The sequence below is a fragment of the Plecotus auritus genome, assembly GCF_963455305.1.
Source record: "Plecotus auritus genome assembly, chromosome: 8".
Lineage (NCBI taxonomy): Eukaryota > Metazoa > Chordata > Mammalia > Chiroptera > Vespertilionidae > Plecotus > Plecotus auritus.
The window spans coordinates 5463960-5481489 of record NC_137782.1 but is presented as its reverse complement, the minus strand read 5'-3'; the positions used below and the strand labels follow the sequence as shown (position 1 = coordinate 5481489).

General features: G+C 52.3%; 1 protein-coding gene across 2 annotated transcripts in view; it reads left to right on the top strand.

The window, feature by feature from the left end:
- The first annotated feature begins 8 nt into the window (after positions 1-8).
- The window catches only part of B4GALT6 (beta-1,4-galactosyltransferase 6), a 57282-nt gene continuing 39760 nt past the window's right edge, over positions 9-17530 (top strand). For both annotated transcript variants that reach the window (XM_080685961.1, XM_080685960.1), the window contains exon 1: positions 9-269. In XM_080685961.1, coding sequence (XP_080542087.1) covers positions 155-269 — 115 coding nt within the window. In that variant the 5' untranslated portion in view covers positions 9-154. The remainder of the gene's footprint in view (positions 270-17530) is intronic.

The following is a 17530-nucleotide window of genomic DNA, read 5'->3' as shown; positions in this document are numbered from 1 at the left end:
CCGCCCCCTCCATCCCTCCTTCCCGCAGGGCCCCCTCCTCGCGCGGACCCCGCTGCGGGCTCGCAGCCCTCGCGCATCCATGGAAGTTTAGGGCCTGGGTGCCCACGCGTCCGGCCGCGGAGCGCAGCCCGGGCCGCCGGCCGCCACGAGGAAGATGTCCGTGCTGCGGCGGATGATGCGGGTCTCCAACCGCTCGCTCCTCGCCTTCCTCTTCCTCTTCTCGCTGTCCTCGTCCTGCCTCTACTTCATCTACGTGGCCCCGGGCATCGGTAAGCGCGCCGCACCCCTCGCTTCCCGCGGTCGCGGAGGCGGCGCAGCATGTCGCCGAGGGTGCGTGGACGCTGGGCGAACAGCCCCCGCAGAAAGCGTCCATCCGACCTGTCGTTTCGGGGTGTCGCTTACTCCGCCGCGGGCCTGGCTTTGGGGTGTGAGTTTCGTGAATGCGCGTTTCAAGGACTCCAAGACCGCGGCGTTCCGGGGACCCGAGCCAACCTAGGCGCGATGGCCCGGGGCGCCCTGCACCCTTCTGGGGTCTCCACGACAGCGTCACCCCTTTCACGGCACGTCTTTGCGTTTCAACTCGGGGCTGCGTCGCGGTTTTACTCAGACAGAACCTCTGGGGGTGCACACGGGGTGGAGAAACCGAGGGCAGGAAAGGGGATGGCGGTCCACCGTGTGCGCACCCTCGTGTGCCGGGTCGCCGGGGAGAAGGGGGTCAGCGCAGGTTTGTGGGGCTCAGACGTGCGGAGGCGCCGCGTTCGTTGCCTTGTAAACACGGCGCCGCCTTATTATTTAACCGGCGTGGGTCTGCCGCTCACGGATGCGCACAGCCTCCCTCTCTCTCCTGCCTGCTAGGATGACTTCCGAGGTAAAACTCAGAACGACCATTAGGGAAGGTGTTTTGTGGTTTAACATGTTAACCTATTTACCACTTCCTGGCCCTGGGGCTAAAAGGCACTTTGGTATAATCTGCCCGAATTGGCTTCTTGATGAAATAAATATCCAGTGCCTCAGCCCCCTTTGGTTGAAAAGGTGCCAGTGTGGCATTCTAATGGACGAGAAATAGCAACATCAGGTGGACATCGAGACGCACTGTATTTCCAAAACTTTTCTGAGTTTTCCGTGGTGGTTATGTATTGAACCAGAGGCCCCGGGCACGAAATTCGTGCACGGGGTGTGTATGTCCCTCAGCCCAGCCTGCACCCTCTCCAATCTGGGACCCCTCGAGGGATGTCCGACTGCCCAGTGGGATCAGGCCTAAACGGGCAGTCGGACATCCCTCTCACAATCCAGGACTGCTGGCTCCAAACTGCTCGCCTGCCTGCCTTCCTGATTGCCCCTAACCGCTTCTGCCTGCTAGCCTGATCACCCGCTAACCATTCCCCTGCCAGCCTGATTGATGCCTAACTGCTCCCCTGCCAGCCTGTTTGCCCCTAACTGCCCTCCCCTGCAGGCCTGGTCACCCCTAACTGCCCTCCCCTGCAGGCCTGGTCCCTCCCAACTGCCCTCCCCTCCAGGCCTGGTCCCCCCAACTGCTGTCCCCTGCAGGCCTGGTCCCCCCCAACTGCCCTCCCCTGCTGGCCTGATCGCCCACAACTGCCCTCCCCTGCAGGCTTGATTGCCCACAACTGCCCTCCCCTGCTGGCCTGATTGCTCACAACTTCCCTCCCTTGCAGGCCTGGCTCCTCCCAACTGCCCTCCCTTGCTGACCATCTTGTGGTGGCCATCTTGTGTCCACACAGGGGCAGGATCTTTGCCCACATGGGGGCAGCCATCTTGTGTGTTGGAGTGACGGTCAATCTGCATATTACTCTTTTATTAGATAGGATGTTATGCTCCTTAGGACCCGCGTGGCATCTCCTGTCATTTCTTGTTGGACACTAGTCTTCTGAGCCAGTGTCCCTGCTCCCTTTGACGTGGCTAAAGATGGGCGGCCTCGCACAGGGAACACCCACGACCTTTGAGGTGGAATTACCAGCAGGGCCTCGTCTTGTGTGGTTGTAGGCTATGGTATTGTAGTGCATTGTGAGGCGGGGGGTGGGGGAGGTTGTGGGGGGGGGGGTGGGAGAAGCAAACCTCATTGAGGTTTTTCCTTTTTTACCATGAAATACATCATTGACTCGTGGACAAGAGGGATGGCATTCTAATTTATTTCAGTACTTCTCAAAGTAAAACAGTATGCACTGAATTACCTTTTTATATCTTACTAGAGGCCCGGTGCACGAAATTTGTGCAAGAGTAGGCCTTCCTTCCCCCGGCTGCCGGCACCAGCGTCCCTCTGGCACCTGGGACCCAGGCCCTCCCTCGCAGCCCCGGCTTCGTCCGGAAGGACATCTGCTCTAATTAGCATATTACGCTTTCATTATTATAGATTATTTTTTACTAAAGTATAAAGTACGATATTTATAGTAGTTCAGGTGTACACCTTGACTTTTCTTGATTAAATTTCGGGTTCAGTGAAGATATATAAAAGCTCAGATGATGCTTGAGAAGACGTAAATCTTGGAAACCTTGATGTATCCCGAAATAGAAGTTTGAGGTCAAAGTTTGAAGAAGTATGAATATTTTAACATGTGATTTCCCTTTAATGCAGCTTTTTCCTTTAGGCTAATTAAAATACTGCTTGAAGCTGTAGTAGAAAGGACGGTGATAGCTCAGCGGATTGAGAGTAGTTAACCAAAATAGTCAGCAGGCTTTCTTTAAATCCTCTGCCATTTTAGAAGACTTATAAATGAGCTCCTCATTCCACAGCATTTTTTATTTTCTCAGGTATCTCTTTAAGGATTGGATGTCTTTAGGGGATGTTATTTTATTAGACATTTAACAGATATGTTGGAGAACAAGTTTTTTTATACTTAGATAACCAGTTTCTTATTTTCTTTTTTGAGCAACATAACATGTTAAAGGCATGTTACTCAAAAAGCTAACCAAAGGAAATCAGAGATTCAGCTCTTGCCTGATAGTCATCCATTTTTTGTTAGTGCATTAATATATTATCTATAGATTCTTAAAATTCAATTGATGCGAAATATGAATACATTTAAAAAAAAATTTATGCTGTTTGCCATAGAACAATTACTTATAGCTCATAAAAATTTTGGCAATTTTCTTAGGTCCAAACACTGTACTGTTTCGATGGGTCTTATAATTTATAACTTTAAAAACTTGATTAAACCTAGCAAGAATGAAAAACAAAACTTATAAAGTTCTCTCTGTTTGTGAATGGGAGCTATTTCCCAAACCCAGTGTTACTTAGTGGAAGAAAAAAGCCTCCTTATCTATCTTTTAAGTATTGGGAACCGTTTTCCAGTGGTTGCATTTTGGCTTGAAAGCTTGAATTTTATCATTGGCTACAAACACAGTCAGTTTTTCTGGAAGTGTCAGGCTCCCCGTGTTCGTTTTTGGGAGAATGCAGGTCAAATACAGAAGTTTAAATGACCGTTGTTCGTCAGTTGTTCTTCCCAGTAAAAATAATGTGCCATGAAAGAGGTCGCCAGTTCCGATCCCAATCCCTCAGTCAGCTGCAGAATTTGATTTTCAGAATGTCCCTGGTGCCGTGGTGTGCTGTAGAAATGCTTTCTGCACACTTTCCGTCTCATCATAGATTTCTTATTAATGAGACGGACCCCAAAACTAATTAGGTCCTTATTTTAGCTAATTTATTATAGGCACCTAGAATCTTTCTGAAATAATTCATATTTTAGCCTGGATTACATCTTGAGGCAAAATTTTATGATGACTAAAATATATGTTGTATAAGAGAGCCCCTTTGATTAATTCAAATAAATGTTTTGACTCTTGTCAAAAAGTTTGCATTAATCTTGTGTCCTTCAACCTGCTTAGTAGACATCCTATATAATAAAAGCCTCATATGCAAATTGTCCCCTCGGGCAGTCGTTTGACCGGAGGTTCGACTGGTAGTTCGCTGGGGAGACCAGGAGTTCGACTGCTTGCTATGACGTGCGCTGACCACCAGGGGGCGGTGCGGAGCATGGTGGGCGTCGGTGATGTGGCACTGGCAGTGGGCGGCAGTGGAGGCACTGCCGGCCCCGATGGGCCCCGATGAGAGTGGGACCGCGATGGGAGAGTGGAGCAGGTGAGCGGGCAGCTCCAGGCCAAGGCAGGTGTGAGTGGGGGCCCCAGTTGCCCCGCAGAAGGCGACCAGCGGCAGCAGCAGGGGGCCCAGCCCTGATCGATCGCCCTGCAGACGGGGTGGCGGAGCAGGTGAGGGGGCGGCACCAGGCCAAGGCAGGGTGCCAGGCAGGGAGGGCTGCGGGGCTGCGAGGCTGGGGGCACGAGCTGGGGGCCGATCTGCGAAGGCCACCTGAGGGACCCCACCTGTGCATGAATTCATGCACTGGGCCTCTAGTCAGTTGTATTTTCCCGCCTTTTCCACCGGAGACCTGCTTCGTCACGCGCCTTCCCCAGGCTTCCCCTCGTTTTGGTTCCTCGTTCTTCGCCTCCTCCACCTGTGTTCTTGCCGCCCTCCCTCTTCACGCGCAGACAGGGCCGCCCAGGGCAGACAGCATGTCCCTTTAAGTTCTCACGTTCCCCCAGGCTGTTCAACCGTTGTTTGGCTGTCTGGGCCTCACCTGCAACGAGGTCCACCAGACTCAAGGCTCATGCTTTTGAGAATAATTGGGAACATTTTTCCTGATCGTCTAGGCCAGTGGTCGGCAAACTCATTAGTCAATAGAGCCAAATGTCAACAGTACGACGATTGAAATTCCTTTTGAGAGCCAAATTTTTTAAACTTAAACTATATAGGTAGGTACGTTGTTATTAACTTAATTAGGGTCCTCCTAAGCTGGCCTCTGCTAAAAACTCAAGGGGCGAAAGAGCCGCAGGTGGCTCGCGAGCCGCAGTTTGCCGACCACTGGTCTAAGCCACGCAGGAAACACAGGACACGTGGTTTTCAGGTTACGAACGTCAGTACCCAGGAACACCGGCCTGCAGCCAGCCCTCCCCTGCCCCCCACCTTGCCCTGGAAGTCCCTGGACAGGTGCCCTGGGCCACCCAGCACAGGCAGGAGCACCAGCTGTTTCCCTGTCTGTTGGCACCGTGGTGCCCGATCGATCGCAAAATGGTGCGCGCTGTTTCCTCCCGGGGAAGCCGGCGGGGTTGGGAATGGGATTCCAGTTCGTAGGAGAGCGGTTCCCAGTACAACCTCCGGCACAACCACTCATTTTCCTGCCATCGATCGCGTTAAAGGAGCAGGTGAGCCTCGGTGCAGGTTCATCCAGCCAACAGGAGCAGGGAGCCTCGGTGGGCCAGGCATTGTGTGGGGCTGGGAGGCAGAGAGGGGACAGAGACGCAGTTCCTGCCCCCCACACACAGTTCCTGCCCCCCACACACAGTTCCTGCCCCCCGCACACAGTTCCTGCCCCCCACACACAGTTCCTGCCCTCCACACACGGTCCCTGCCCTCCACACACGGTCCCTGCCCTCCACACACGGTCCCTGCCCTCCACACACGGTCCCTGCCCTCCACACACTGTCCCTGCCCCCCACACACGGTCCCTGCCCCCCACACACGGTCCCTGCCCCCCACACACGGTCCCTGCCCCCCACACACGGTCCCTGCCCCCCACACACGGTTCCTGCCCCCCACACACGGTTCCTGCCCCCCGCACACGCTTCCTGCCCTCCGCACACGCTTCCTGCCCTCCACACACGCTTCCTGCCCTCCACACACGCTTCCTGCCCTCCACACACGCTTCCTGCCCTCCACACACGCTTCCTGCCCTCCACACACGGTCCCTGCCCTCCACACACGGTTCCTGCCCTCCACACACGGTCCCTGCTCCCTGCACACAGTTCCTGCCCTCCACACACGCGTCCTGCCCTCCACACACGGTCCCTGCCCTCCACACACGGTTCCTGTCCTCCACACACGGTCCCTGCTCCCTGCACACAGTTCCTGCCCTCCACACACGCGTCCTGCCCTCCACACACGGTCCCTGCCCTCCACACACAGTTCCTGCCCTCCACACACGGTCCCTGCCCTCCACACACGGTTCCTGTCCTCCACACACAGTTCCTGCCCTCCACACACAGTTCCTGTCCTCCACACACAGTTCCTGCCCTCCACACACGGTTCCTGTCCTCCACACACAGTTCCTGTCCTCCACACACAGTTCCTGCCCCCGACACACAGTTCCTGCCCTCCACACACGGTTCCTGCCCCCCACACACGGTTCCTGCCCTCCACACACAGTTCCTGCCCCCCGCACACGGTTCCTGTCCTCCACACACGCTTCCTGCCCTCCACACACAGTTCCTGTCCTCCCTGACAATGGGCTGAGCTGTGAAAGAGCTGGAGCCAATCCTTAAAGCATGCGGGGGAGGGGGGGGGGGCAGGCTGAAGGGGGGGGGCAGTGAGGGCTGCTGAAAGATTTCCAGAGGAAGTGGTGTGGGCCGTGGGTCCTTGCGGATAGATAGGATTTGTCTGGACCGAATCAGGAATTCTAGTCAGAGGGAACAGCTTGGGGTTCCAGAAAAGGGGAGCATTTCCATCTGGCTACTCCTTATGGGGTGTAGAGGGCCAGACCGGGAAGAGGCTCGGGCTGTCCTGCCCAGCCTAGTGTTCTGGCTCGTGAGGCCCTTGCACTTCCTGGCGGAGGAAAACTGGTGTTGGCCCACACGGCTTTCTCAAAGCTGCCGGTGGCTCCGAAAGGCGTCCAGGTGCCTGGAATCGGGGCAGAGGCATGGGGAAGAGGGTAACCTCCCTGGAAGTGGGTGTCACTGTTCCTTTGACTCACCTGAGTCCTCAATAGCTGACAGGCTGCTTTATTCTTTTTTAAAATATCTTTTTATTGATTTCAGAGAGGAAGGGGGAGAGAGAGAGGGAGAGAGGGAGAGAAACATCAATGGTGAGAGAGAATCTCTGATCAGCTGCCTCCTGCACACCCCCCACTGGGGATCAAGCCTGCAACCCGGCATGTGCCCTTGACCGGAATCCCACCCGGGACCCTTCGGTCTGACGGCCGATGCTCTATCCACTGAGCCACACCAGCCAGGGCCCTTCTTGGAGTAAAAGGTGGAATCTGGTTGGGTTGAATGCTCACGGGCCCTTGGAAGGAATCATTGCCCGAGTGCTTCGTTATTTGGCCTCCAGGGGGCTGTGCCTGCAGGGACTGGTGGAGCTGGCGATGGGCGGGCAGGGTGCAGGGGCACCTGTGCACGTGTGTGTGCTGTGGGAGAGGGTGGGTGGCTGGGTCCTTGCCCAGAGGCCCCTGGCCGTTTGGCTGGGTTTCTCTTGGCCCGGAAGGAAAGTCTCTGGTTGCCCTGCAGCGTTCTTCCCGCAGACCTTCAGCCTCCTGGCCCCGGCGGGCGGACGAGCCTGCTGTGTTCGGTTTGATCCGTTCTCATCTGACCTGTGTTTCAAAGGTCCTTTCAGTGTTTTCCTCACCGAGTGCTCTCCTCTGTATGTCACCTTTCAGGACTCGTTTTTTTTTTTTTTTCTTTTTAAAAATATATTTTATTGATTTTTTACAGAGAGGAAGGGAGAGGGATAGAGAGCTAGAAACATCGATGAGAGAGAAACATCGATCAGCTGCCTCCTGCACACCCCCTACTGGGGATGTGCCTGCAACCAAGGTACATGCCCTTGACCGGAATTGAACCTGGGACCCTTCAGTCCGCAGGCCGACGCTCTATCCACTGAGCCAAACCGGTTTCGGCAGGACTCGTTTTTAAAGCTGAATTTATTGGGGTGACATTGGTTAATAAAATTACACAGGCTTCAGGGATACGATTCTACAGTACGTCATCTGTACGGTACATTATACTGTGTGTTTACCATCCCAAGTCTCCTTCCATCGCCATTTATTTCCCCTTGGCCTTCTTCTACCTCCCTCACCCCCCTTCCCTCGGGTCATCCCCATAAAGGGTGGTTTTGCTTTAGGTCCCAGTGGTGGTCATTTCTCCTGGGCCTTTCTAACTTGCCATGTATCTCACGCTAAACTTTGGGGTCCTCTGTGTTGCAGGAAACACCAGCAGCTGGGCACAGGGGAATAATGTAGTCCTCTGTTTTATTTATTTACTTATTAAAAAAATCTTTTTAGCGATTTTTAGAAAGAGAGGGAAACTTCGATTGATCGGGTACGTGCCCCTATGGGGAAGTGAACTGACAACCTTTAGGTGCATGGACGGCTGAGCCACAGGGGCCAGCCCTCTGTTTTAGAGCAGTTTTTCTGTCGTGGGGTATGGAAGGCAGAACCCGTGGCGGGGAGGAAGCTGTTTCAGTGGCTCAGACACTAGAGGATTAGTATGTGATCGAGGTCATAGTTGGGTCAGGGCAGAGTCGGGAGGATGTGAGTAGTTGCAGTGTAGGGTCCCCAGGAAGAACTTGTCAGTAGGCGGAGGGAAATGAGGGCTCAGGAGAGAGATCTGGGCGTCTTCAGCATAAAGGTGAATGGTACCTATCCGCTTCTCACCTCTCACACCTGGGTCATAAAACTAACTCCGGCAAGCAGAAGTGAGTCCCTAAGTCAGTGACTCTTCAGTGTGGAATGATAGGGGTTACGTTGGAATTGGAAGAAGGCCCACGTGTCGTTTGAAAAGTTTCCCATGAGGCTCTGCCACCCTTTTTACTGTCCAGTCCCAAATGGGAGTCAGTGGGGTTGACACCCTGGAAAGTATAGGTGGCTGGCCGCGCATCCCAACCCCACGCTAGCAGGATAGCCGTGTTGTAAAGAAAGAGAAGGAAAGGCGGGCATTGGATAAAATTCAACATCCATTTAAGATAAAGCCTCTTGACAGAGTGGGTATAGACCAGCCGTGGGCAAACTACGGCCCGTGGGCCGGATCTGGCCCGTTCGGCTGTTCTATCCGGCCCGCGGAGCCGAAAGAGTGGAGGGTTCTCTTGCTCTCCCCTCCGCTCCTTTACTTTGAATTTATATTAGTTCACACAAACACTCCATCCATGCTTTTGTTCCGGCCCTCCAGTCCAGTTTAAGAACCCAATGTGGCCCTCGAGTCAAAAAGTTTGCCCACCCCTGGTATAGACTGAACATACCTCAGTATGATAAAGGCCATCTAAGACAGCTGACAGCTGTCATCATACTCAGAATTGCAAAGCTGAGAGCTTTTCCTTACACCAGGACCGGGACAAGGATGCCCACTCTTTCCACTTTTATTCAATATAGTATTGGAAGTCGTGGCCAGAGCAATTAGGAGAAAGAAAGAAATAAAAGCATCCCAACTGGAAAGGAAAACGTAAAATGGTCACCATTGGTGGATGGTGTGGTTACATATGCAGAAAAACATAAAGACTCTATCAAAAAACTGCCAGAATTCATTAACAAATCCAGTCAAGTTGCAGGGTGCAAAATCAATATGCAAGAACTGTTGCAATCAATAAAACAACAAGAAAGCCCACTGCATGGGAGAACATATTTGCCAGTGATATCAACGATAAGGGTTTAATCTCCAACATTTACAGGGAACTCATGCAGCTTAACAAAAAGAAGATAAACAACCCAATAAAAAAATGGGCAACTGATCTAAATAGACACTTTTCAAAAGAAGACGAAAGGAAGGCCAAGAGACATATGAAAACATGCTCAAAGTCACTAATTATCCGAGAGATGCAAATCAAAACAACAATGCGGTCCCATCTCACACCTGCCAGAATGGCTATTATCAACAAATCAACAAATGACAAGTGCTGGCGAGGATGTGGAGAAAAAGGAACCCTCATGCACTGCTTGTGGGGATGCAGACTGGTGCAGCCACTGTGGAGAACAGTATGGAGTTTCCTCAAAAAACTAAAAATGGAACTCCCATTTGACCCAGTGATCCCACTTCTAGGAATATATTCCAAGAAACTAGAAACACGAATCAGAATGGATATATGCACCCCTATGTTCATAGCAGCACAATTCACCATAGCTAAGATTTGGAAACAGCCTAAGTGCCCATCAGCAGATGAGTGGATTAAAAACCTGTGGTACATCTACACAATGGAATACTACGCTGTGGTAAAAAGAAGGAATTCCTACCATTTGCAACAACATGGATGGAGATGGAGAGCATTATGCTAAGTGAAATAAGCCAGGCAGAGAAAGATAAATATCACATGATCTCACTCATTTGTGGAATATAATGAACATAAACTGATGAACAAAAATAGATCCAGAGACAGAGAAACATCGATCAGACCGTCAAACCTCAGGGAAGGTAGGGGACAGTGGGGATGAAGGGAAGAGATCAACCAAAGGACTTATATGCATGCATGTAAGCCTAATCAATGGACACAGACCACAGGGCCCCTGCAGGCCCCCATGCCGTGCGCCCCGACCCCCTGTCATTTTTTTTTTTTCGTGGACAAGTGATTTGAAATTGAGAAAGGTATTTTAATTGTGAAAACACAGGGAAGTTGGGGACGATGGTGGAGCATATAGTTCAGATCGGTCTCGCTTATATGTTTTCTCGTGATAGGATTTGTTAGTGGATTGAGACTCATTTCACACTCACCTCAGGTACTCTGGAACCATCCTATCTAATAAAAGAGTAATATGCAAATTGACCGTCACTCCAAGGCACAAGATGGCCACCCCCATGTGGTCAAAGATGGCCACCACAAGATGGCCAGCGGGGGAGGGCAGTTGGGAGGGACCAGGCCTGCAGGGGAGGGCAGTGGGGGGGGGCCAGGCCTGCAGGGGAGGACAGTTGGGGGGGAAGGTCTGAAGGAGAGGGCAGTTGGGGGGGACCAGGCCTGCAGGGGAGGGCAGTTGGGGGGGACCAGGCCAGCAGGGGAGGGCAGTTGGGGGGGCCAGGCCAGCAGGGAGGGCAGTTGAGGGGGACCAGGCCTGCAGGGTATGGCAGTTGGGGGGGACCCAGGCCTGTAGGGGAGGGCAGTTGTGGGCGATCAGGCCAGCAGGGAGGGAAGTTGGAGGAGACCAGGCCAGCAGGGGAGGGCAGTTGGGGGGAGACCGGGCCTGCAGGGGAGGGCAGTTGGGGGGTACCAGGCCTGGGGCAGGGACCCAGGCCTGCAGGGGAGGGCAGTTGTGGGCGATCAGGCCAGCAGAGAGGGCAGTTAGGGGTGACCAGGCCAGCAGAGGAGGGCAGTTGGGGGTTACCAGGCCTGCAGGGGAGGGCAGTTGTGGGTGACCAGACTGGCAGGGGAGGGCAGTTGGGGGGTACCAGGCCTGGGGCGGGGGCCCAGGCCTGCAGGGGAGGGCAGTTGTGGGCGATCAGGCCAGCAGAGAGGGCAGTTAGGGATGACCAGGCCAGCAGAGGAGGGCAGTTGGGGGAGACCAGGCCAGCAGGGGAGGGCAGTTGGGGGTTACCAGGCTGTCAGGGGAGGGCAGTTAGGGGTGACCAGGCCAGCAGGGGAGGGCAGATGGGGGAGACCAGGCCAGCAGAGGAGGGCAGTTGGGGGAGACCAGGCCTGCAGGGGAGGACAGTTAGGGGCAACCAGACTGGCAGGGGAGGGCAGTTAGGGGTGACCAGGCCAGCAGGGGAAGGCAATCGGTCTGGCTAGGGAGCAGTTAGGCGTCGATCAGGCTGGCAGGGGAATAGTTAGGGGGTGATCAGGCTGGCAGGCAGAAGCAGTTAGGGGCAATCAGGCAGAGGCAGGTGAGCAGTTGGGAGCCAGCAGTCCTGGATTGTGAGAGGGATGTCCAACCGCCCGTTTAAACCCTCAAGGGGTCTCAGATTGGAGAGGGTGCAGGCTGGGTTAAGGGACAACTCCCCTCCTCCCCCCCCCATGCACGAATTTCGTGCACCGGGCCTCTGTTTAATTTCCATAATTATGTAATGTTTCTGGGGGCTTAATTTAGAGTTTGACCTTTTACTCTGTAATTTCCTTAAGTAAATTTCCCTACTGATTCGATTCTGAAACTCGATTGAATTGTCTGCGTTCTTCCTCCCCCGATTCGCTCATTTCCTTCTGGCCCCGCTTTTCTCCAGTGTATTGGGTTACAATGCTTAACTCTTTGGCCCCCTTGTCCTCGGAAGAAGCTACGTGTTTACTTTCGGTAAATGACAGTGAATTAACGGGACAGTGCCGGTGGCTGCCTGTGGTAGTGTTTCAGACTCGTAGATTCAGGATCTACTGTTGGAACTCCCAGCTAACCTGAACCTCCCTTGAACGGATGATCTGGTTGGCGCAAAAGTACTTCGATGTTCTGGGTGGTTTATGCTTCTTCAGGGTTTTGATTTTTATAGAGGAAAACTGCTTGGCAGATGGGAGGCACTCAATAAATATTTGCTGAGTAAACACGTCTTTACACCCTGAACTTCTTTAATAAGATTATTGGAAAAGTAAAGAAAAAAAAATTTAATCCTCACCCAAGAACATGTTTCCATTGGTTCTAGAGAGGAAGAGAGAGAGAGAGAGAGAGAGAGAGAGAGAGAGAGAGAGAGAGAGAGACCCATCAGTTGCTTCCCTCCTTCAGGAGCCCTAACCAGGGATGGAACCCGAGACCTAGGCGTGTGCCCTTCCTCCCTCGCTGCCTTCAACCGCAGACGGACTGGCCTGGGGCCTTTCCTCTCTGTGCCTCCCGTCTGTGGTCTGTCCCCACGTCCGCATCTGAGCTTCACCTGCTTCTCTCCTTTTTAGGTAACTTCCCTGTGGTAATTCGCCAGCAGTCCCCACTTTTACTTTCCTATGAGTGTCTCCCCAAATCGTATCTCCAGCCCCTCTTTCTTAGCTCCAGCCCTGCATTTATAAAATGGATAACTGCGTGCCAGAATGCCGAACCGGCACGGCCTCCCTCAGAGTCAGCCCTCCCCGTGACTGACTGTGGTTAAGGGACCCGCGGCTGTGTGTCCCAGTGGTTATGGACATGGGTGTCGGGATCAGAGGGGGCTGTGTGTGAATCCTTTAGAGCTCAGATCGCTGTACACTGGCACCGTCTCACTGGACAGAGCTGCATGTGGAAGGGGGTGGGGAGACAGTAATAGCAAATGTGCTTCTTTTTTTTTTAATTTTTATTTTTATTGGTATCAGAGAGGAAGGGAGAGGGAGATAGAAGCATCAATGATGAGAGAGAACACGCCCCCTCCTGGGGATCGAGCCCGTAACTGGGCATGTTCCCTGACCGGGAATCAAAGCGTGACCTCCTGGTTCATAGGTCGATGCTCAATCCCTGAGCCGCACTGGCCCGGCCTTCGTTTTCTCAAGTTGAGCGTGAAGCAGGTTCATAAATCTCTTTCCACACAAACCCAGGGAAGGAGGCCTAGCAGCTGCTGTAAACTGTTGATTTTTTAAGGTTTTTTTTTGTGTGTGTTTTTTAAGTTGTCCTAGTTTTTCTTCCCCTGGGAAGCAGGAATAGTGAATAAGTTAAATTTCTGTCTCACAATGCAAAGACAGGTAGCAAATGAGCTACATTAGAGAACACAGCTGGCTTTGGTTAAGCAGGAGTCGTTTTGGTGTATTTCTGGTTGTGCTGAGACTAAAGCAGGGGTGGGCAAACTTTTTGACTCGAGGGCCACCATGGGTTCTTAAACTGGACCGGAGGGCCGGAACAAAAGCATGGATGGAGTGTTTGTGTGAACTAATATAAATTCAAAGTAAAGGAGCGGAGGGGAGAGCATGAGAACCCTCCGCTCTTTTGGCTCTGCGGGCCAGATAGAACAGCCGGATCCGGCCCGCGGGCCGTAGTTTGCCCACGGCTGGACTAAAGGCACAGCTGGGGGAGGTTTGCCTGTTGGTAGTTTCTTGTGAGTAGGAATAGAAATGTTAGACAAGAGTTTCCTCTCACTCACTGGCGTGCCAGTCGGACCTTACACTTTGTATTAAGGAGAAGGAGGCATATGGCTACTTGAGTGTGGGTTCACTTAGTTTTATGATGTTTGGAAACCAGACAATTTAAGCCATTTTCCTGCTGGTTTGGTGTGGCTCGCAGCGTTGGACACATTCCTTTTTTCCTGTTAGCAGGACTTTCTGCTTAACCGCAGCTTCCTTTCCCAGTGGGTTTGGATCTTTAGGGACTGAGCCCCTGAGGACAATGAACCTGAGGAATGTGACTCAACTAGAGGCCTGGTGCACGAAATTGGTGCACGTGTGTGTACACTAGAGGCCTGGTGCACGAAATTGGTGCACGTGTGTGTACACTAGAGGCCTGGTGCATGAAATTCGTGCACGTGTGTGTGTGTGTGTGTGTGTGTGTGTGTGTGTCCCTCAGCCCAGCCTGCACCCTCTCCAATCTGGGACTCCTTGATTCATTTTTTGCTCTTAAAGTCCACTCAGGAGCAAAACTGTAACAATCCAGGACTGCTGGCTCCCAACCGCTCGCCTGCCTGCCTGCCTGCCTGCCTGCCTGATTGCCCCTAACCGCTTCTGCCTGCCAGCCTGATCACCCCCTAACCACTCCCCTGCCAGCCTGATCAATGTCTAACTGCTCCCCTGCTGGCCCAATTGCCCCTAACTGCCCTCCCCTGCCGAACTGGTTGCCCCTAACTCTCCTCCCCTGCTGGCCTGATCGCCCTCAACTGCCCTCCCCTGCTGGTCATCTTGTATCCACATGGGGGCAGCCATCTTGTGTGTTGGAATGATGGTCAATTTGCATATTATCTCTTTATTATATAGGATGATTTAAATAGACTCACAGGCTTCCCATCTGGAGAGGTAGCTGTCTTGCTCTGTTTTTTCTCACGTAGATCTGATGAAGAGTGAATAGTGCGTTCTTTTGGTCAATGTTTCACCTTTGTCCCAGGTGCCATCAGCCATCATTTTTTTAATGAACAGTTTTGTTACCTGGCATTTTGAGAGATTTTAGGAAAATTTGACTCTCTTTTTCTATCCCAGATCTTTTCCCTGCTACTTAAATTTGACTTGGTTTCAAGATGTAAAACCATTTTCTTTATAGGAAAGGTATGTTCATTAGAAGCAAAAGCCATATAGTTTTTTAAAGTTCTGTTTCCCGGTCACACATCATGCACATGTGTTCTTACCTGGTCTATCCTTGGTGAGGCCCGTGCTGGTTCTGAGGCCTGGGAAGCGGGATTGGCCGTGGCCTCGCCCTCGGCTCGGTCCTGCTACCCCACGGCTGCCTCCTTTTTACAGTCGGAGGCAGAACAAACACTGTAAGGTACTGACATCCCTGATCACCAGCTTCATGTGCACCTTAGTAATGAAATGATCCAACGTGTTGTAAACTGGTCATCTGTTGGATGTTCTTTTCCTTCATCGTTTCATTTGAACTTGAGATCTTGGTTTAGGTCAGCCGTGGGCAAACTACGGCCCGCGGGCCGGATCCAGCCCGTTCGGCTGTTCTATCTGGCCCGCGGAGCCGAAAGAGTGGAGGGTTCTTTTGCTCTCCCCTCCGCTCCTTTACTTTGAATTTATATTAGTTCACACAAACACTCCATCCATGCTTTTGTTCCGGCCCTCCGGTCCAGTTTAAGAACCCATTGTGGCCCTCGAGTCAAAAAGTTTGCCCACCCCTGGTTTAGGTGGACTGGCTAAGGTCAGTTTGGCTTTTATTGACCATTTACCCACATTTTTGGTTGGCCCTTCTTCCTGTCTTTGTTTTTCACTGCCTCTTATTTTTTTTTGCTCTTAAAGTCCACTCAGGAGCAAAACTGTAATAAAAACATGTAGTGTCTGTCATCCAAGGTAACACTTTCAAGCCCAGGCAAGTCGGACCTAATGATAGGACTGCTTTCAGAGAGGACGCAGACAGGCTGGTAAAGATGATGGAGGTAGAGCGTCTGTGAACCTGGATCCGTTTCTCTTCCCTGAGTTGAAGGTGAAAGGGAAAGTGTTATTTACTCTATTTTCTGTGCTCGTTTTATTTCCTCTCTGCCTCTTTGCACTTTGAGCAAGATCACATTTATGTAAAAAACAGGAAAGGAGGCAGCAGGCAATGCAGGCAGCTCGTCTGTCTAGCCCAGCCGTGGGCAAACTACGGCCCGCGGGCCGGAACCGGCCGTTCGGCTGTTCTAACCGGCCCGCGGAGCCGAAAGAGCGGAGGGTTCTCTTGCTCTCCCCTCCGCTCCTTTCCTTTGAATTTATATTAGTTCACACAAACACTCCATCCATGCTTTTGTTCCGGCCCTCCGGTCCAGTTTAAGAACCCATTGTGGCCCTCGAGTCAAAAAGTTTGCCCACCCCTGGTCTAGCCCCTCTTGAGGAAGTGGAACGGGGCCCAGATACGTAGTTGGCGTTTCCAGTTTTTCCATCGGCATCCATTTTTTCCGAGGATGTCGTGACCGTTGAGAGGCAGCTTATCTTAAAACTGAAAGAGTCCCTAATGAACTGAGCCTGGCACTTCCTTGGTTTGTCCACGGTAAGAAGCCCCCTTCCCTTGTCTGATTGGAGCTTATGATTTGGGGGCTTTGTGGACGGAGCACTTAGAGTAGAAGGGGCTTCAGAGAACATGTAGGGCAGTATTGATTGTTTTATTTTTTTAAAATATATTTTTATTGATTTCAGAGAGGAAGGGAGAGGGAGAGAGAGAGAGAAATATCAGTGATGAGAGAGAATTATTGATCGGCTGCCTCCTGGATCAAGCCCACAAGTGCCCTGACCGGGAATTGAACCGTGACCTCCTGGTTCATAGGTCGATGCTCAGCCACTGAGCCAGGCTGGCTGGGCTGTATTGACGATTTTAGATGAGGAAACGGAAACCCAGTGAGCTGCCCAGGTTATGCGCCAGCAAAGTCCGCACCAGGAGAGAAGATGTGGCATCTCAGGAGGCAGGGCTTTTTGTAATCTTTGTCAATTTACCAGTTTCTGCCAAAAAAGAAACGAGGGGCCTATTTTTAAAGCACTTACCACAAAGAATTACATTGACCAATTTTGAAAATGCACACTATGATTTTGTCTGCTTTTTTTTACAATCCTGGTAGGTAGATTTGCGAGTCAAAGGGAGTGTGAAAGTTCAAGTAATTAACTGTAGAGAGAAAGGATCAAAATAGATATTGATTCTAGATAATCCTGCCCCATGCAGCCCCAACCAACACTTTGAGAATTTGCAAGCTCCATATCCATACTGGGTATGACGGTGATTTAGGACATATTATGATTAGGTAGGGGATCCTCGTCTCTGTGGCATTTTTCGGTTTGAGGGAATTCACATAGAATTAGTGAAAGTACATTTTATAGCTATACTAGAGGCCCGGTGCACAGATTTGTGCACATTGAAAGTAAATTAATTAGAAGGTGGCCGGTGGGGCAGGACTGGGCGAGATGTGCTGGACACGCCCTGGAGCCAACTTCCCGCGGTCCCTCCCCAGCCGGCTGCACCTGGGGTGGCGCCGGGGCTCGAAGGGTGTCTGCGGAGTGAGTGGGGTCCCTCTGGCAGGTGGGGTGCTTCGGCCTGGCCTGCGGGGATTGGGCCAAAACCGGCAGTCCGACATCCCCCAAGGGGTCCCGGAGTGCGAAAGGGCACTCTGCAAAGTTGCTGTCACTCGGCAGCTCCTGCGTTGGGTGTCTGCGCCCTGGTGGTCAGTGTGCATCGTAGCTACTGGCCGGTCACTTAGGCTTTTATATATATAGACTAGAGGCCCGGTGCACGAAATTCATGCACGGTGGGAGGGGGGTCCCCTCAGCCCAGCCTGCACCCTCTCCAATCCA